Source organism: Oryzias latipes, chromosome 4 (assembly GCF_053564925.1).
Source record: "Oryzias latipes strain Hd-rR chromosome 4, Olatipes_Hd-rR_3.1".
Taxonomy (NCBI): domain Eukaryota; kingdom Metazoa; phylum Chordata; class Actinopteri; order Beloniformes; family Adrianichthyidae; genus Oryzias; species Oryzias latipes.
In genome coordinates this window covers 4,383,018-4,405,000 of record NC_136240.1, presented here as the reverse complement: position 1 = coordinate 4,405,000, position 21,983 = coordinate 4,383,018, and the positions used below count along the sequence as shown (strand labels likewise).

The 21,983-nt window shown below is 39.1% G+C and overlaps 1 protein-coding gene and 2 long non-coding RNA genes across 3 annotated transcripts in view; 1 reads left to right on the top strand and 2 right to left on the bottom strand.

Annotated features, from left to right (window-relative positions):
• Positions 1-21,983, bottom strand: part of ncanb (neurocan b) — a 151,941-nt gene that overhangs the window by 31,656 nt on the left and 98,302 nt on the right. Inside the window, exon 11 of the mRNA XM_078945501.1 lies at positions 12,025-12,138. Within this exon, the coding sequence (XP_078801627.1) occupies positions 12,025-12,138 (114 nt within the window). The remainder of the gene's footprint in view (positions 1-12,024; positions 12,139-21,983) is intronic.
• Positions 1,116-1,963, top strand: LOC144991822 (uncharacterized). The gene is made up of 3 exons (XR_013655452.1): positions 1,116-1,203; positions 1,629-1,743; positions 1,826-1,963. It is a non-coding gene; the product is annotated as an uncharacterized LOC144991822 (long non-coding RNA).
• On the bottom strand, positions 2,356-3,344 carry LOC144991825 (uncharacterized). Its single transcript, XR_013655454.1, has 2 exons — positions 3,207-3,344; positions 2,356-2,574 (listed from the first exon to the last, which is right to left on the bottom strand). It is a non-coding gene; the product is annotated as an uncharacterized LOC144991825 (long non-coding RNA).

Below are 21,983 nucleotides of genomic sequence, written 5' to 3'. Positions count from 1 at the left end.
GGATGGATGGATGGATGGATGGATGGAGGATGGATGGATGGATGGATGGATGGATGGATGGATGGATGGATGGATGGATGAATGGATGGATCCACTTGTGTACTGATTCATCTAAAGGGTGTTCGTCTAGGAGGAGAGTAAATTATGGGTTTTCATCCATTTATGCTATTCTTTTCTGTAAGGTAACAAACAGAAGAAAACTACTAAAACTGATTGGATAGTGACATTTGTCCATCATTTCATCTGAAAGTTATTTGGCATCAAGAGATACTGGATATCATCATCGCATCATATTCTCACCATCGCATTTCAGATATTTCAGAGAAGTGTGGTGACTCCGAACTTCATATTTATGATCAATAAGTTACTTGTATTTAGAAACATCTAATTGTTTTAAAATCTGTCCTTTTTTTAATATACCGACATTGATATTTTCTGTGTGTGAATTGTACGGTGGCCCTGAAGTGCAAAGCATTCAACAAATCACTCGATACAAAAACATTTTTAAGATCACAACAATTAAAAAAAAAAAAAAAATTTAAAAAGCAGCATTACATTTTAGAAAAAAAAAACAAAATTTCAGAAACCAAAACTTGAAAAACAAAAATGAAAAAAAAAAAACATTTCAGAAAACAAAATTAATTTCCAGGAAAAAAAGAAATATTAAAAAATGAAAACATTTCAGAAAAAAAAAAATCCAGAAAAAAAATGAAATATTAAAAAATGAAAAACATTTCAGAAAAAAAAAATCCAGAAAAAAAATGAAATATTAAAAACTGAAAAACATTTCAGAAAAAAAATGAAATATTAAAAAATGAAAAACATTTCAGAACACAGAATGAATTTCCAGAAAACGAAACGAAATCTTCAAAAATGAAAAACATTTCCAAACCGGAAGAGGCAGGTACTATGGGACAACGCTGATTGGATGATGATTTTTGTCAATCATTTGAACTGAAAAGTATTTTAAATGAAGCGATGCTGGATTTTATCGTCCAAACAACAATGTACTATAATAATCCACGTATTTCCCATTTATTTATCAAATAAAAAATGCAGCAAACTGTTAATGAACTTTAAAATTATTTTTTTAACATTTCGCCTGACACACGGTCACCCGGAAGTAGTTTGTGAGCACTTTTACTTTGAACGCTGTGCGCTTATGTCTACGGCTGCGAGGTTCACGCTGTCAATCATCTTTAGGTAAGAATCAATTCTGTGATCTTTTCTTTTGTCAGTCACATGTCTCTAAGGATGTTAATTTTAGGATGTTAAAGTGCTGCTTTGAAAAGATAATTTCTTTTTATTTTGCGCATGCGCAAAAAGAACCCCATGGAGACGAACCGTCTTCACATGATAGCCGTTCCCGTTTTCGGTGACAACATGAGAGAAAAAGCTCCGAGCCAGCCTGATTCTGTGATTTATACAGTAATTACAGTAATTATATGGCATCAGTGTTGCTAAAAATCGACTTTAAGACTGAAATCAGTAAACAAGTTCTTATGGGAAATAATATTTAAGTGCATTGTATATTTTTGAACCATGCATATACACATATACTGAAACTTAAAAATGAACTTTAAAATTTATAAAATACTTAATTGAATTAACATGTGATATTTCTGCAGGTGAAGTTTCTCAAAGCGAAGTTCCAGAAAGGTTTGTGCTGCAGAAGAACAGATGGCAGCTCTACATGGGAATACAAGAAGACTAAAGTCATTCATATCATTGTGCAGTGTACAGGCAAGTCACCATGATTTATGTGAAATGTAATCAATAAATATTATTTAACCTTAATATCTAATTTTTTTTTTTTAAATTGCAGGTCCTTTAAAAAACGTCTTTAACCTGCTGCATAAGCCTGATTAGTTGTAAATGATGCAGTGGGGAGTGAAAAACGAAGCACAATTCCTGGCTTTAGCGTCCGGCTGATGATCTGGAAATCACATCTGAGGAATCGCATCAAACACTTGTACAACTCCAAACAACTTAATGATCCTTTAAGCAAAACTCCAGTTTAAAATGTTCATATTAGGCTTGCTTCATTTAGGAGTTTTTCCATGTTTACCATTTTAGGTTTTAAAGCTTTATTAACAAAGATGATGTTTGATTTTCAAAGCTGTTGTTTAGAAATGTTTTTTTGTCAATGAAAAAACTGAATGCTGATGTGAGGATTGTAATAATGGATATGAAAATAAACAAATTTGTTTCATAGCAATGCAGTATATTTATTGAAAACTTAACATGAATACGTTATTCAGTAACAGAAACAAAGAAACAGTTGTGGATTTTCCTTTATGGGCTTCTTCATGCAGTCAATCAAATGTTACGTTTACATTCAGCATTTACTCAGCGTACCTGTCAGTCACATTTATTAGAGGAAAAAATGCATCTGGGAAAAGTCTGTTTGTGCTTAACAACTATATCAAAAAGAGTCATGTCAGGAAAGGTTTGTCCACATTGCTGCTCAGCATCACATCCAGAGGAAGATGCACAGGTAAGAGACGCCAGTTCCTGCTCGTACATGCTAGCAGCTTCCTCTGCACTGGACTCCAGCTCCAGCTCTTGAAATCCCTGACAGAAATAAATTATTAAATTAAAAATCCCTGACAGAAAAACATCGGCTACCGTTCATCTTTCATTCAGGAAAAAGTTGAGTTCATCAAAATGAGGAGAAAATGGGTTAAACCAGAAATTCATTAGGGAGGGGTCAAAACACCAAACTCAGAATAAAATACATTATTTCAGTCTTATAAAAAATACATTCTAAAACAATTTGGTATTCCTCCTCTGCCTGAAAGACTAAAACGTTTTTTTTAAAGATTTATTTTACACTACAGACTTTGCCACCTTTAGTTACACACCTGGACGTGTCTGATGATGTGCACATCCAGTCATTTACTGTCATGTTTCTGTGCACTGACACACTCTAAAGTCACAGATCTTAATAGTGTGAATAAGAAGCATTCATAAATGTTATTCTGAGACACAAACTGCTGCAGTTTACCTGACAGCTTTGCTGATTTATGCTGCTGGTACACCTGTCTGAGAATCCTGCCCACGTGACCCCCCCCCCCCCCTCTCCAGCTGATGAGGTAACCTGTCATTAACGTATGACTGAAGGATCTTGGATCTGTCTGTAAACACCCTCTTAGAAATCACGTTTAACGCTACATTTATTAGATCAAACAAATGTGCCTCCATACCTTATCTGTGGATGGCGGGACTGCATTTCCTGATGTGCGCCGTCTTTAACACCCGTTTCTTCGCAGCTGCTGCTTCAGACAGAATCCTCTCACGACATTTTGAAACATTTGTAAACCTGGTTGGTGTTGATATTTCTGCGTGCGTTCTGTCATCACATCCGCTAAATATTCAAAGATTAAAGTTTATGTTAACGTTTTACCGTCCCTTTCTTTGTTTACCTGCAGAACGGACGTCATCTACACAAACTACTTCCGGGTGACCGTTCTGCTTCAGACGAAATATTCAAAAAATAATTTAAACCTTCATTATCTGTTTGCTGCATTTTTGATTTAATATGTAAATGGGAAATACGGGAATTATCATGGTACATTGTTGTTTGGACGATAAAATCCGTCGTCGCTTCATTTAAAATACTCTTCAGTTCAAATGATTGACAAACATCATCATCCAATCAGCGTTGTCCCATAGTACCTGCTTCTTCCGGTTTGGAAATGTTTTTCATTTTTGAAGATTTCGTTTTGTTTTCTGGAAATTCATTCTGTGTTCTGAAATGTTTTTCATTTTTTAATATTTCATTTTTTTTCTGAAATGTTTTTCATTTTTTCATATTTCATTTTGTTTTTCTGAAATGTTTTCATTTTTTTTATTTCATTTTGTTTTCTGGAAATTAATTTTTTTTCTGAAATGTTTTCATTTTGTAATATTTTTTTTTTTTTCTGGAAATTAATTTTGTTTTCTGAAATCTTTTTTTCTTTTTTTTCTTTTTTCTTTTTTATGTTTTGGTTTCTGAAATTTTGTTTTGTTTTCTAAAATGTAATAAGCTTTTTAAATTGTTGCTGTGATCTTAAAAATGTTTTTGTATCGAGTGATTTGTTGAATGGTTTGCACTTCAGGGCCACCGTAGAATTGAAACCTATAAAGATGCTAATTCGGTCTCCGGCCACCAAAAACGTGGTGTTGGTCCACCCTGCTCCTCTGACTCTACAACAGTCTGCAAAGTTATGATAGGGTCAGTTTTAATGCTGGGGTTATTCGCCATGATGGAAGCAGAGAGCAGTTCCAAGAAGAGCAGAAGGGAACTCAATTATAAAAAGATGCCTGGAACTGGAAGATATCAGAATATTAGTGGTCCCTGGGTGGCAAAAAGGAAGTTGTGGAAGGTTTCCCAGGGTCAGCCATACTTCTGAGCTAGAGCTAAGAAGGGAGGGAAGGGGCAGAACAACCTCGTTTGTAAGTGTGCTGTGACCGGCTTTGAAAAAGAAAAAGAAAAACAGACCCATGTAAACCCTTCATCTTCTCTGGATTATTTTATAGAGAAAGCATAGATGGTGTGGATTGTGTCAACTGCAGGTCATTTATTACCCTTTTTGTATAGTCAGAGTAGAGAAACAGTACAAGATACAATCGAGATACAATACAAGAGATGCCGTAGATAAAACACAATTTAGGCGTACATTTTTGTTTAATTGGTCAAAAAGGTTTGGCAAAAATAATTAAAGATTAGGCTATATTTGTATCAATACATTACTTGAATCCCCCCCACCCAAAAGAACAATGACCCATAAGCACAGACAAATCATTCCGGAGCAAATGGAGTGCTCAGCCATTTAATCTTTCTCTTTCGGCTTTTCCCATCAGGGGTCGCCACAGCGAATCATCCTTTTCCACCTCACTCTATCATGAACATCTTCTACCCTAACGTTAGCCAACTTCATGTCCTCTGTTAAGACATCCATATATCTCCTCTTTGGCCGTCCTCTTGCCCTCCGGCCAGGCAGCTCCATCTCCAACATCCTTCTACCAATATGTCCACTATCCCTCCTCTGAACATGTCCAAACCATCTCAGTCTGGCTTCTCTGACTTTGTCGCTAACACAGGCAACGTGAGCCGTCCCTCTGATGTACTCGTTCCTTATCCTGTCTAACCTGGTCACTCCTAAGGAGAACCTCAACATCTTCATCTCCGCTACCTCCATCTCAGCCTCTTGTCTCTGTCTCACTGCTACCGTCTCTAACCCATAGAGCAGAGCTGGTCTCACCACTGTCTTGTACACCTTTCCTTTGAGTCTTGCTGGCACTCTTCTGTCACACAACACTCCTGACACTTTCCTCCAACCGCTCCAACCTGCCTGCACTCGCCTCTTCACCTCTTTTCCACAATCCCCATCACACTGAACTGTTGACCCCAAGTACTTAAACTCCTGCACCTTCTTCACCTCAGTCCCCTGTAACCTAACGCTTCTACCTTGATCCCTCTCGTTCAGACACATGTATTCTGTCTTACTACGACTGACCTTCATACCTCTTCTTGGTTCTTCTTCATACCTCTTCTCAGCCATTTAATATAGACAAAAAAAGGGTCCCATATTTTGTGAAACTCCACAAACGATTCCTTCAGAGTGTATCTGATCTTTTCAAGTTTGTGATTCAGGATTTCTTCAATCCACAATGTGTGGGAAGGAGGACTTGAAGACTTCCATCTAAGTAGAATTAGACGTCTGGCTAACAAGGGAACAAATGACTTCAAAGTTGAGGCTGAGGAGGAGACTAGGACAGTAGATGGAACTGTGCCAAATATAGCAAAGGACTGGGCTCTGTTGTTTCCCTTGTGATGTGGGATAGGGATCTAAAAATGTCTCTTCAGAGAGAATCTAAAGCAGAACAAGACCACAACAAGATGTGCTGGTGACTGATGGCACCTGTCAAAAGTCGGGTTCACATCTTTACAAATTTCAGCAAGCCTAACCAGAGACCATGGTTACTAATTTTGCATTAAATCAGCCCATGTTATGTACAAACAGAAGATTTATGTACTCTCTTGAGAGTCACGTCCCAAGTCTCCACAGGGATTTCCTCTACCAACTCTATTTCCCAGAGCTCCTTGATTAAGTTCAATGAATTGAGACTAAGGGAGTAAAAATGAATGTAAATATATGACATCATTCCCTTTAGGCCAAGTGCAGGCCTAAGGAAGATGTATCCAGGGGTGACTCCATGGGTGCATTTGGGAACTCAATTAATTTGTTATTAACAAAACTTTGAATCTGGAAAAATGCAAAGAGGTGTTGTTTAGATAACCTAAACTTTTCCGATAATTGGTCAGTTGATGCAAAGGTTTTGTTAATATCGTAACAGCCTCAGTCCTCCTCTGTTCCAGGGCTGTGTGTCTTTGTGTGTGCATTTCCTATTTTTTATTTACAGGTCCTGGTTGAGCCAGTCTCCACCCTCTGGGCTGACAGAGGGTATAAAAGCTGCTGGGATTTGTGGCGTTTCTCTCTCTCACCCGGCAAATGATGTTGTAACCATCTACCAATCCCTTTACCCTTTTTCAGATTTAGTTGTGTTAAATATCTGTTTGAAAATAAACTCTTGCTAAGTCTTACAGGGTCTCCCTCTTGTTTGACATGGCGTTTATTTGAGCACGTCATGCCAACATCCAGATCTTAAATATCATTTAATATTAAGGGTAGACCAATTAGTACATGTCCCATCTGGCAAAGAGGGTTGAAAATTGTTTAAATATGGTGCTAAAATAGAGTACGATTAGCAGCCAAAGTGACGTCTGAACAGATTCTAAATGTGACCATTATGTTTTTTGTCTAAGCAGAAGAGGGACTCTTGATTGGAACATGGGCTAAAGCTGAGAGTGACACCAGTTTGCATCATGCAGCCTCCAACTTCAACCAGATAGGAGAAGAGAATGAGTGAGCGTGCATCCAAAAATTGAATTATTTTACGGTGAGCCGCCCGATAATAAACCCTCAGGTTTGGTAAAGACATCCCATCAACATTTTAGGTCTGCTAATAAAATAAAGGCACTTATTTTCCAGCATAATTTACAAATCCATTTTTTACAAATCAGACATGTGATTTTCTGGATTTCTTTTCTCATTTTGTGTCTCAGGGTTGAGGTAAACCTATGATGAAAATTATAGGCATCTCTCATCTTTTTAAGTGGGAGACTTTGCACAACTGGTGGCTGACTAAATAGTTTTTCGCCTCACTGCATGTTTGTTTCCTCTAACAAACCTTTAAGCAAATAATAAAACTATTTGACAAACTTAAAATGTAATAGATTCAATGTGTAAGAAATGTTTAAGTGCAAATATGTCTATTTATGATTAAGAATAACTTAATGGCATCATTTACATGTTGATGTGTGTATAATGTATAAGTATGTGTGTATAATATATATTTGTGTGTTTATGTATAAATGTGCATTTCTTTATCTTATTTCATTTTCTTCTTTTTCAATCAACTGATGACTTAAAATATTGATGATGCATTTGCTTGTTGGTGTTTATTTTTTGTTTTAATTCCTTGAAACAAATTCTAATTCTTAATTTATTTACACGTCACAATATTGTTATTTTTCCATGACAGGATAAGGCACAGTTTAATTGTGATGTTTGCAATGAGCAAACACACATTAAAGTGTGATAAAAAAGACATTTGGGACTGCAGAGAAATCTGACACAAGCATCAACAGAAAATAGAAGACAGAAAAAAAGAGAAGAGAGCACTTCCATCTTTGAAGCTTAATAAAATAAATATTAGCATCTAACATCCACTCACCAAACCCACTCACATCCAGTGCCACAGTGGCACACGGGGATGAACACAACAACAGGCTGAGAGTGTAACAAAGCCTCACTTCCTACACTCACATGAGAAGCACAAAAACCAGGAGAGGTGCAGCAAGTGACAGCAGGAAGGCAGGAAAAGAACATTTAAAATAAAAACAATAAAGCATGTGTGTACTGCAGAGAAAAAGAGCTACTACAATAATTCTCCAAACTGCTCACAGTTATCCCACTGACCAAGTTAGCAGATCAGACATTAAAGCACGGCATCTGGATGGATCTTTGGTAAAACCTGTGAGTTTATTCCTGCTGTCACAGTTTAGATGTAGATGTGGAAATCAAGCTAAGCTCCCGCTGAACTGACAGAGAGACACCCAAAGCGAAGCTCCCTTCCTCACAGCTGAATCCTTGTTGTTACTGCATAACAAGGACGGCTAAAAGTTACAGAACAACCAGGACTTTCGTTTCATTACATCCGTCCTGCTGCTCCCAGTCAGTCATGAAGCAACGGCGAAGCAGGCGGGGAGAACGGAGGCAAAACTCCTCAGCATGGCAAAAGCAAGGCACAGCCAGAGGATGTGTGGGAGCCAGCAGAAAACCATAGACAAACACAAAGCAAGGTTATGCAATGAAACTTATTTACTGCAGTGAAATTAAATTATGGGATGTAGAATTGCTTTAACATCATTAAAATCTGCTTCCAGCAAAACTTTAAACCAGTTCCTGTCCATCCATCCCTGGATCTCCCAAACCCACTTGTTTTCTTAGAGTGGTTGCTGAGGCCTATCCCAGCTGCTATAGGGGGACGGTGGGGTATACTGAGGAGAGGCTGCTGGTCAGTTGCTGGACCATGCAATCACATACCCACTGAAAATTTAGAGATATCAATGAACCTAAGCTACATGTTTTAGGACTACAGGAAGAAACCAGAGTTCCTAGAGAAAACCCACACATGCACGAGGAGAATGAGCACACTCCACACAGAAAGAGCTCAGTCGGGATTTGAACTGGTGCCTTCTAGTCTAACCACTACACCACCTTGCAGTCTTCTTTTAAACACTATCTTCTTTTGTCCCTTATCCATATTTTTTTTTTTTGCTAAAGGGGAATTGATAACATGTTTTAAAAAAGCTTGTGGTCCACAATAGAAAAAGTGTCTTTTTAAACCCATTTGACAGTATCTTTTTTATGATCACATTTCTGTACAATTCACTGGTCATGTGATTCACGCATTCTGTATAGATTATAGGGTGTACTCAGACTGGGCACAGTTGGTTTGCTTTAAGTGAGCCAGAGTCCGTTTTTCCAGAGAACCCAGAACAAATTTACAGTCTGAAGCAGACCCTGGTCCAGGACTAGAAACCGCTCTTTGACCCATCTTTAGAAGTGCTCTCGGTTCATTTCCAGTAGGATTGAGCTCCGGTTTGCTTTAGTTTCATTAGTCTGAATAGGCTCTGTGCTCGGAGCCACCGGGCATTATCTGATGTAAAAAGAGTAGGAAGGAGGCAAACATGACGATGAGACACAAAGACCAATGGAAATTTGGTCGAATTAATGCAGGCTCATTAAAACAACTTTTAAAGTGATTCACATAGCTTCTCACCGTTTTTCCAACAATTTATATGTCATAAACACTCCTGCTTAGCAGCCATCTTCTCACTAACCTCCTTGCTGCATGCCTCCGCCCTACCAAAGTAATAAGTGTTGTACCGGATGTTGATACAGACGTTCAAAATTGGTCAGCGAAATATAACATTTCAATAAGTGAACTATCCGGACAAGGATTGGAAAGCGCAGGACTACCATCATTTCTGCCTCATTGCTTTGCCCCGCCCTCACAATTCCTGGCCATAGACTGATTTCTTTAGTCACTAGCTTTTTGCTTACAAGCTTTGGTTTATAACAATAGTCCGCTTGATGCCAGTCTGAATACAGACCAAACGCAAGATTCAGGACTTCATCTGGACCAAATGAAGTGGACCAACTGTCTGAATACACCCTAAAACACAAAGAACATGGGCCATTCTACAGTGATTCCCATCCAGAGTTAAAACTTGACAAAGATTTGTATTCCATTTCTTAAAAACCGTGAACACTCAACCAGAAATGACACTTCAGTATCATAATCTACACTACTTTTGTACTCACCATGTTGTCATCAAAGAGATGAATTCTTTCTTTCTACATTGATGGTAGAAATCTAAGATTTGTAGATTAGAAATGGATCTCCCTGCTGGCAGAAACTCTTTGTTTTGGTAGTGACAGAAAAGTGGAACAGGCTTTTTTACACATATTCCTTCAATTTGAACAGTGTACGGACTCCATGTTTTAAAGGCTCCCAAACTGTTTGAGTCCTTTGCTTCACTCTCACAGTTTGATATCAAACTCTCTGCCCTCGGGCTCCTAGATCTGAGCAGACTATAACAAAAAAAGAACGCATTCGTGGCACTGGAAGTCAGACCGAGCTAAAAATAATGATTCTCTGTCTTGTACTTTTCCTGAAAAAAGATCAATTTGGATGAGCAGAATCTGAGTTCTAGTCATTTCAGAGGAGTCTAAACGTGGAAGCTTCTCTGCTCCACTCCATGCTCTCTCATTACCTAAAAATGTTTCTCTTGTTAAAATGTCACACTCTCTGTTTATAGCTTTGCCCCTTTGGCTGTCATTTCTGTGACAGTTTAATGTCACTATCTTAAAAGACAGGATTTAGAAGGGGAACAGCTTTAATAATGCAGGTGAGCTGGATCTGTCAACCTATGTGCTACCAGGACGTTTCCCATTTTAACAAGTTGGGTTGACCTTCCTGATGTCCCATAATGTCACCACAAGAATTTATCTACAAATTCCTGGAATCGTTGTAAAGTGGCACCACAGCATGTCATCTTAGAATGCAGGTGTCGATGAATGCTGAAGGAAACACAGTTATAGACAAACAAAACAGATCATTCTCAGCCAAGCTGTGTCCTTTAAGCCATGAACTTTGTGGATGTTTTAAGTGGACGAAGTTACTTCACCATCTGGAACAACATCAAGCTCCCTGTGACATGTATGACACTTGACATCACATTTCTAATTAGAACTGGAGATTATTTTCTTGAAAGCAGTCACAGAGTCACGCTGCTGCTGCATAAAAATTGCACATTGTCCACGGATGAAAGTTGGTCATTGGTTGATGTACACCCAGATGTACACAGATGTATCATGAATGAACCACGTTAAAACCACGGAAGAAGTACGAATAAACCACGCAAAGGGCACTTAAACCCACGCTTCCTTCAGTTTATCACTTTGACTTTCAGAGCACTGAGCAAAAGTCACATCGCGTCAGAACCGTGGTCAGTACCCACCGCGGGCGGGCCCTTGTGATGCTTTGCTATAGATAAAAAGATTTTCAGATGTTAGACGTGAGGCGAGGCAGCCCGCTGGGAGGGAACTGATGTGATTTCTGGCCAGTGCTCTGAGTGAAGAAGTTTAGTGAAGCACTGGTTTACGTGTTCGTTGCGTGCTTTTTTTCGTACTTCTTCTGTGGTTTTGATGTAGTTCATTCGTCATACAGTAGCGACCAAAACTTTGGACACACCTTCTCATTCAAATCTATATGAAGGTGCGTCCAAACTTTTGGTCTATACTGTAAATCTGGGAAAATTTTATGTAAAGACCACAGTCTTTCTCACTTTTTTCCAAAATAATATGCCTGACCAGTTTTCGTTCACGCAATATGCGCAAATTGTACAAAGCAGCAGTGGGACAAAGCCTTTCCATTGCACACGTACAGTAGCACATACATGCTGTGACACAGCGACAGAGAGGATTTCTCAGTGGAAAAAGGTATTGACATGATGTTTTCATGTAATGTGGGATTTCTGAACAAGAACCCTAAATGTACTGTTTTAACAAGAGGACTTTCAACACTGAAGACAGCTGAGCTCAGCTGTTTCATATAAACCCAGTTTGTGATTCCACAGGGCTTCCTCTTCCTTTTTCCTCATCTCTGTGTTTACCCCTGTGCTACCGGAATATGGAGGAATTTCCACATCCAATCGTGTCACTTGACACTTTTTCCCATCCCATCCTAGAGCCTTACTTTCTTTTACCTCTTACATCCTTCACAATTCACTTCCTTCTTTAGTCATTCAGTGGTTTTCTCGTCCCACTTCTGTTCTTATTCTTTCTTCATCTACTTCTGAACTAAGGTTCTTCTTCTGATTGTCTTGCATTACAACTTGGTGCTTACCTTTTTCACAAGTAGCTCCACTGTAGCTGGGCAGACAGAGACACACAAAGGAGTTGATCTCATCAATACATGTCCCTCCATTCTGGCAGGGGTTCGACTGACAGTCATCAATGTCTGCAAGAAAAGAGTCAGAGAAGAAGCAGAAGTAAGTTTGCTATGAGTGCTTTAATGCAAACACACAAAGAACCAAATTGTTCATTTTTTTGAACCACCTGAAGCATTTAGTCAATGACAGACAGAAAAACAACAACCCTGCAGGATCAAATTAGAGGCGTCAGTGTGAAAGTTCTAATAAGGGGAATTGATTGAACTCCATCGGGGAAGGGTTTAGATGCAACGAAGCAAATGATGCTAATTGCAGTGTGTTTTTAAGACTTGCTGCGGTTGCTTCTGTCAAGCCTGAACAGCAGGCAAATATAACAGAGAGAAATAATGAGGAAAAGAGATTGAGAGACAAAAAACATTTATTTTAAAAAATGCTCTTTCAAAAGCAACACAGCAACCAGCGGTCATTTTAGCTGCAGCAAAAACCAAAACATTCATCTTATTATTTCTTATGTTTGGGAACAATACTATATCTTAAATATGATATGATGTGTTTGTTTTTAAATTTCTCCACTGTGGGATTAATAAAGTATCATTCAATTCAATGTATGTTTTTGTTTTGTTTTTTCTTTTACTGAGAGGTCTGTGAAAAAAAAGGAAGAAGTTGTCATTCCGGTGGAAACTGATCGGTTTATTTCATTGGCTGCCCTGATCCTGGTGAGGGGGTCAGTAAAACTGCAGCTGGTGGCTCACAACCTTTGCCATCACAACTAGTGGAGAGGCCCTGGAGACCTGCAAAGGGGCTGTGGAGAAGAGTCTGAAGACTGAGAAAAGATTGTTTCAGTCTGCCACTAGAGGATATTTGACCAATTTCAAAGTTTGCATTTTGCACAGATACCCTCCAGCTCAGATTGGTGTTTGTTATAAAAACAAAATGACACTTTTACTTGATGCCTCAATGTTTGATTGGCTGAAATCAAATGCAAAATATCTGCAAGCTAGAGGAAACCTAAGCCTTAGACACAACTGCCCTTACAGGTGGATACAGGCTTTCTGCAGGTGAAAATAGGCAGACCTGTATGGAGTGTAGGCGGCCTGCAGGTAATCTGAAGATCCTCCATCACTTGGTGAGCCTGTGTTCATGCACATTTTTTCCCACAGGCATGCTGCGAATGACAGGTCGAAGTGAACAAAAACCAACACAGAAGGGTGAGTAAGGGGGAGACCTGGGCGTGTCTTACAGATGTTCCTTTCCTGAACCCCCCCCCCAAAAGCCTGTGCACTAAGCAAGGTGCCTGTTAGTGCTGTTCAACTGATAAGTGCGGCTCCTTGCACGCCTGTTTCACGCTGTGTGCTTCCAGCCTGACTGTTAGAAATTTCAGATTGGAGTTTGTGTTTGAACTTATGAATCAGTTAAGGAGTGTGAGGAGCCAGTGAGCACACCTCACTAATGACCAGTGCAAGCGCGCTTTACGACAGCATCAACAGCACGTCGCAAGTGTGTGGAACAATTATTATCCTTACAAATACTTCACAATACACTTACTGTACCACACACACTCACGGCAATGGTACATTCCGTTTTCATGATGCCCCTTATACACAGGAAGATAACAATAAGGTTTTTTTCAATTGTTAGAACAATAAAAACACATTCAAATCTAAGATGACCTGATAGGTTACTGCTCTCAAATCTATGCTTGATAACAACGTTAATTAATTTCCCCATAGTGGGATCAGTTGAGGTTCTATCTATCCATCTAATGTTGGGTTATTGTCTTGATTCCCTTTTTAAAGCTCACATGTGTATCCAGCTGAATGGTGATTTGATTTGTATGAGAAAATTCAGTCTCGTCAGATGTAAATCTGGATATGAAGGTGATGTCATCACAGCTTTTTTAAAATGCTTACTTTGCATGTTGGACCCTGTCTCTTTAGGTGCATTCTACATTTTGTCATCTCATATTATTGAACTGCTCCATGAGCAAACATACTTAAAATGGGATCCTTTTATGCTATCACCGTTGCAAGCCTGTGAGAACTTGAAAATCCACATTACTGCAATACGATTTGAGTTTTCCTTAAGAACCTGGTCAAAGAAATTAAATGCACCTGAATTTCAAAAACAGGACTCCTCTGAGCTTCTCTGGCAATAAATAAAGAGCCAGTGAGAGACAGCTGCAACCATTTAATGATGCTGAAGTTTGTTAGGCATCACTGTAAACACAGCCAGCTCAGTTTCACTCAGAACAGGTTTCTCATAAAAAAGTAGATCCCCTTACTGTTTTTGTCAGCTCAAAATCTGTTTCAAGGATCAACATGACGTTTTTTTTACATGTTGAAAGTTCTGATGGGAATCACAGGATCCAGAGGTTTCTATCCCAGTACTTCCTGTTTTCAACCCCAATTAAGGAGGGTGTCACTGCAATTCAATTCAATTTTAATTCAATTTTATATGTGTAGCCCAAAATCACAACAGTCGTCTCAATCGGCTTCGCACATAGCAGAGCTGTTTTCAAATGCTGTGGTAAAACAAATCTAAAAGGTGTATTTCTCAGGTCATTGCAGAAATGTGTGCTCTGATCAGAGAGACTACAGGTCTGCATTAGGACTCAGTCAGTTCCAATCCTCCAGGAGAGAAAGCGTCACTCTGCAAAGGGATCAGGCATTGACATGTTTCTCCCTGACTCTGATGAGGATTTTGAAAATAACATTCTCTAACACAGAAACAATGAACACTAAAAGATAACTGCATCACAAATCAACTGCAGATGAGCAAAACTAAGAAAATACATTCTAAAATTATTGATAAAATGAGGGATTGAGATGAGGTTGAGGGAAAGAAGTCCAGATCAAGAACAAAGAGGATGTTCATGGATGAGAAGGAAGACTTGAGCATGGTTGCTGATGCAGGGGAGAACAGATGAGTTGCTGTAGCGACAGTGGCTTTCCTGAAAATAAATCCAACTTGTTTTTTTAATTAACACCTAAAAATAGCTCATTGAACCTCAGAGTCAACTTTTACATTTTTTTTATTTTTTATAAATGTAAACTTTAAATTTAATTAGGTTCAACAACATTGCTCCATTCATTTGTGTTAAATATAAACTGCCGTTCTACAACCATTTAACTTTTGCAATTGCTTTAACAAATATGAAAATAAGATTGCTTTGATTTAAACTCAATCACAGTTTATTTAGGATTTTTATCAAGTTGTGCTTTCCTTTTATAAAACTACACTTCAATAAACTGGGGAAAAAACAACTACTTTCAAATTTGTACATCCTCCTAAAGCCTTTAGTTGAAAATTGTTACTGCAAAATACCAACTTTTAGGAAACCTGCTATAATTTCAGGTTTTTAGGGCTGCAACATTCATCAGAAAGGCTCAAAAGGTCCTGGAGGGAATGATTTAAAAGCAGAACAAGGAGAATCAAAAATACTGCTCAGAAAAAATAAACTGAAGTTAAATCAGGTGTGTCAACCAATCCCCAAATTTAGTTAATTAGCAAAAAGTAGGGCAGTAGGCCTCTGAAAAATAAGCAACACGGTAGTACTGTTGGACCACGGTTAGCATGCAGGCCCTGATGTGATAAATCTCAGTTGTGACGGTCCGGGGTGTTTCTAACTCTGATATTCATATGTTTATGTTTTTATTTTTTATTTTTTTTGGACTCCATGTCCGGAAGCACAAATCAAAAAGCAGTCTGATCAATTACACAGTGAACATTTGAATCACCCAAAGACTTTAATATGACCAGGGCCTTTGGGAGGGGCACAGAAGGATGGTATGAATACAAAGCAAGGACTTTTCCTGACCATGACTGAGAAGAAAACATCCAACTCTAGCTCAGTCACTCTGGATCTGACACCCACACTCTGACATGTGCTACTATTTAAGTCTAAACTTGTGACAGATGTGGCCCCTCTCTGTTTGTCTCCTATACCCAACAGCAGGATGTAAAAATAAATTGACATGGCATCCTGCAGTATGACGGCTTTGAACAGCAAATGTTAGTCATACAAAGGTTGTGGCTGAAAGGCTTTATGTGTTTGTCATTTTCCTGGCTGACTGACTGCCTTTGGTTTGCTGAGAGGCACTGACATTTCCATGGCCTTCTACAAAGATGGATACCTTTCTGGTAAACTGCTCCTCTTTTCAACAGCATGGAAACTAAATAGACCATGTTGTGTCAATGTCGATGTTTCCTTTAGGAGAAATACAAGTTTCACATGACTTTAGTGTGTTTCTCTGTCAGTCTGTTACATGGTTTTCTACGGGCAGCAGCTTGAAAATGAAGAAAACAGGTGAGCTGCTGTTTGGATTGATATTAAAATCTACAAACTAACACGTGCTAATGTCAAGAAACAGCTGTTCAAGACAAAAACAACCTTTTTTTTTTATTAGTGTTTATCTTTGTTATCAACTTATCTGTGGTGAAGAAGAAACCATTTATGTTTTTATTGTGTTTGGAGTACAGTAAAGTACAATAAAGTGTCTGAAAACCAGAGAATCAGAAAGAAATCAGAATCAGCAAGGTAGAGGAAACAAGCTTTAAATAATCTGCAGACTTGTCAGAAAAACATCACTTTATCAGTAGATCTGATAAAGTTCATCAGAAAAAAAGTTTCCTCTCAGAAAAAAATAAAAATATTTGACTATGCCTCAAATGACAGCAGTAATTATACCATGGTCTGGCTGAATACTCCATTCTGATTGGCTGCAGGATGTCCATTAAAAAGTGATGACGGACACCTAAACAGGACGCTTTGATCAAATGGCCTGAATGTTCTACAGTATTGTGCTGTCCTATGCCAGTTGGCAAGCAGAACAACAGAAACTCAGAACACAGGGGGACAGACATTCATTAGTTCATCACAACAGCAAGACGTTTGTCCTTCAAATGTCTCTATGATGGACATGAGAAGATCTCTGTCCACCATTACCATCAACATCAATATTGACCTAAATTTAATATGGTTTGGTGTTTGTTGACCCACGTGTGTGATCAGAGTTCAGGGTTGATATTTCTTCAATCATAACTATCTAAAAGCAAAGTAATAATTTATGAACAACTTTTTTTTCTTATGAATACACTTTGTTTCTTTGCAACAACCTTTAGCTTCATCATCTGGACAAATCAACAGTAAGAGGTGAACTTTCTCTGTGAACTAATGCTTTGGCTCACTTAACATGACGTTCAGAATATAAACCACTCTACCGTGACGGCGTGGCACACTAATCCACTTCTTGTGAAAAATGATTTAAACATGAAAAATCCATCCATCCATCCATCCATCCATCTTCCTCCGCTTATCCGGGACCGGGTCGCGGGGGCAGCAGACTGAGCAGAGATGCCCAGACTTCCCTCACACCAGCCACTTCCTCCAGCTCCTCTGGGGGGACCCCGAGACGTTCCCAGGCCAGCCGAGAGACGTAGTCTCTCCAGCGTGTCCTGGGTCTTCCCCGGGGCCTCCGCCCAGTGGGACATGCCCGGAACACCTCTCCAGGGAGGCGTCCAGGAGGCATCCGAACTAGATGCCCGAGCCACCTCAACTGGCTCCTTTCGATGTGGAGGAGAAGCGGTTCTACTCCGAGCTCTCCGCGGGTGACCGAGCTTCTCACCCTATCTCTAAGGGAGCGCCCAGCCACCCTACGGAGGAAGCTCATTTCAGCCGCTTGTATTCGGGACCTCGTTCTTTCGGTCATGACCCATAGCTCATGACCATAGGTGAGTACTGGAACGTAGATCGACCGGTAAATTGAGAGCTTTGCTTTTCGGCTCAGCTCTCTCTTCACCACGACGGACCGATAGAGCGACCGCATAACTACGGACGCTGCTCCGATCCGCCTGTCAATCTCACGCTCCAATCTTCCCTCACTCGTGAACAAGACCCCAAGGTATTTAAACTCCTCCACCTGGGGCAAGGACACTCCACCGACCGAGAGATGGCAAACTACCTTTCTCCGGTCAAAGACCATGGCCTCAGATTTAGCGGTGCTGACCCTCATCCCAGCCGCTTCACACTCGGCCGCAAACCGCCCCAATGCACGCTGGAGGTCCCGGTTCGATGAAGCCAACAGGACAACATCATCTGCAAAAAGCAGAGAGGAAATCCTGTGGTCCCCAAACCAGATCCCTTCCGGCCCCTGGCTGCGCCTAGAAATTCTGTCCATAAAAACTATGAACAGAACCGGTGATAGAGGGCAGCCCTGCCGGAGTCCAACGTGGACCGGGAAAAGGTCTGACTTACTGCCGGCTATGCGGACCAAGCTCCTACTCCGGTCATACAGAGACCGGACAGCCCTCAGTAAGGCTCCCCGGACCCCATACTCCCAGAGCACCCCCCACAGGATGCCACGGGGGACGCGGTCGAACGCCTTCTCCAAATCCACAAAACACATATGGACTGGATGAGCGAACTCCCACAAACCCTCCAGCACCCTAGATAGGGTGTAGAGCTGGTCCACTGTTCCACGACCAGGATGGAAACCGCACTGTTGTTCCTGAATCCGAGGTTCGGATTCAGGAACAACAGTGCGGTTTCCGTAACATGAAAAATAACAAGAGAAAGAATATTTGATTGAAAATGCATTTCCTTTATAAGTGAAACCGTGCCATACCGGTGGACGGTTCACGCCTCCACAAATTTGATAATGGACACCTTGTCGGGCATTATCCCTCATATATTACAGCATGCAAAAGTTTTTTTTCAGTGATAATTACAACAATCTGCAAGATGACATTGATCCACTGTAAATATGGACTGTAAACTCTGTTAACCCAGAAGGAAAACTGTCAATCATTCACTTTAACAGCATAAGCATGTATACCAACTTTAAAGACATACAGAACATCGAGCATTCCTTTGATATCGTAACTAAATCTGAAACTTGGTTCAGCCGCAACAAGGATGCTGACTTTGAATTGGAAAACTGCGAGCTTAATTATGTGCACAGAGTAAACAAAAAAGGTGGAGGAGTCGCAATATATGTGGAAAAAAATACAAAGTTTACAGTCATTGATAAATTGTCAGTTGCAGTGGATGGAATACTGGAATGTCTTACAATTGAAATATGTAACAATTCAGGGAAAAATGTCATTATAAGCTGTGTTTATAGGTCGCCAGGGTCAAGCTTAGAAGTGTTCAGTGACTGGATGGAAAAGATGTTTACCTCTCTAAATAACAAAATATTATACATCTGTGGAGACTTCAATATCGATCTGATAAACCCCAGCAAACATAAAGCCACAGACGACTTTATCAGCAGAATGTATGCTATGACTTTATATCCAACCATAACAAGACCCAGCAGAATCACTACTCAAAGTGCTACTCTTATTTAAAATATTTTTACAAATAATATAGAATACACTCATATGAGTGGACTAATGATATGTGACATAACTGATCATTTACCAGTTTTTGCACTATTTGACATCAATGTGAAGACAAAGAAAATTATAAAAGAACCATAAAAGCTATAAAAGGTTAAGAAATGAAATAATCATGAATGCTCTAAATAATGACTTATCCAGACAAAACTGGAACTCTGTGTACAGAGGGAAAGTGGTAAATGGTAAATGGCGTATACTTGTATAGCGCCTTTCTTCCTACAAGGACAAAGCGCTTTACAGGCACAGACCCATTCACCCAGTCACTCACACATTCACACACACATTCAGACACTGGTGGCGGCTCCGCTGCCAAACACAGGCGCCCGCCAACCACCAGAGGCAAGCTGGGGTTCAGTGAAAGATGTGGACACCGCTTATAAATGTTTTTTAGAAATATTTATCTCACTTTACAATAAGAATGTCCATTTACAAATCTAAGAACCAATTTGCCAAACATCCTTGGTTAACCGCCGGTCTACAAAAACCTTGTAAAAAGAAAAAATAACTTCTATAAATCTTACAAATATATACTAACTGATATAACACGGCACAGAAAAAAAGTGTGCTTCAATAATCTACTGAACGAACATAAAAACAACGTAAAGCGAGTTTGGGAAATATTAACTAACATCATTACAAATGGGACAAAAAAGTAAACATACCCAGATTACTTTACAGATGAGAAGGGTCAAAGCTATAACATCAATGTAACAGGAAATGGTCTCAATAACTATTTTGTAAACGTGGGTCCAGAGTTGGCAGCGGAAATTCCAAAATGCAAAACCAGCAAAGACAATAATCCACCCATCGAAAAGATCCCACACTCAATCTTTCTCTCTGATGTGAACGAAAATGAGCTGATATCAATTGTAGAGAAATTCAAGAGTAAAAACTCGAAAGATTGTGAGGATGTAGATATGAAGGTGGTGAAAAAAGTCATTAATAGTATCTCTAAGCCTTTAACGTACATATATAACTTATCATTACCAACTGGGAGATTCCCAAACTAAATGAAAATAGCCAAAGTGATTCCTATCTATAAGAGTGGAGACAAACACCAATTTACAAAGTATAGACCTGTTTCTCTTCTCCCACTATTCTCAATAATTTTAGAAAAAATATTTAAGGATAAATTTGTTACATTTATTGATAAACATAACGATATGAATAAAAACCAATGTGGTTTTAGAGAAAACAGATCAACCTCATTGGTTATTATTGATGCTGTGGAGGAAATCACAAATGCTTTGGACAAAAAGAAATATGCAGCTGAAATTATCATTGACTTGAAAAAAACCTTTGTCTCCCAACCATGACATCCTACTTGACAAACTGGAAGTGTATGGGATAAGAGGACTAGCGCTAACTTGGGTCAAAAGCTATTTAACGGGAAGAAAACAATTTGTCAAGATTGAGGAATTTACATCCGAAACCATAGAGAAAAGTTGTGGTGTCCCACAAGGATCAATCCTGGGCCCGCTGCTATTCAATATTTACATAATTGATTTATTTAATGTTTCAAAGCTTTTGAAACTGATGACACAAATGTATTCTATTCTACAAACAATCATAGGGAACTTATCAATGTGGTAAACACAGAGTTAAACAAAATAAAATCATGGATGGATTACAACAAATTATCTTTAAACTGAGATAAAATAAAAGTGATGTTTTTTTTTGTTTTTTTTTACTTGTCCTGTCCAACAGCTGGGCAGACAGATGAGAGCTGAGGGCCTCTTGTGTTGGACATGTTTTACTTTAACAACAGGGGTTATTAATCTTCTAACAAACCAGAGGTATGTTTGAATAAACGCCTTTTGTAATTGAGGCCAAACTTTATACATTTTAATCATATTTGAAAATCTTTGTTGTTGGACCGGACGGAAAAGGAAAGAAAGGAAGAAGAGAGAGGGATGTTAGAGAGAGGGGGGGGTAGGAGGGTGATTATAGGGGGTGGTGGTGGTGGTGGGGATAAAACCATGAAGCAGCATAAAGCAACAAGTTGCTGGATGGTTATACGTATACTTATGCCTTCAAACCAACTAGAGTGAAATATTTCATTCAATCACGCAAAATATTAGTGCAAAGGTGAGCTAACACCTGTGCTCAGGTGAGTGTTTAAGTTCTTCTAAAATGGATGATGAAATGTGAAAAGAAGGAGGGAGAGTGCCCAGTCATCCAAAAACATGTGTGAACTTGATTGTGGTGAAATAATCAAAGCTCTTTTAATTACAACCACTGAGTATTACTTTGTGTAATGTGCAATACTGATGACTGAATGTTTGAATTACAGTCAATAAGCTTTTGATTTTCTTTACTTGATCTGCAATAGTTAATGGTTTAATGTGATCATGTGTTCTAATGATAATCAATGATTATTACATAATAGGTACCGTTACTGTTTACTGAAATCATGAATTAATGTTTTCTGAAGATAATCAATCATTACTAGGCACTGGATTTTGTAACTTGAAAAGAATCTATCAGATCAGAACCAGATTACAAACACTATGTT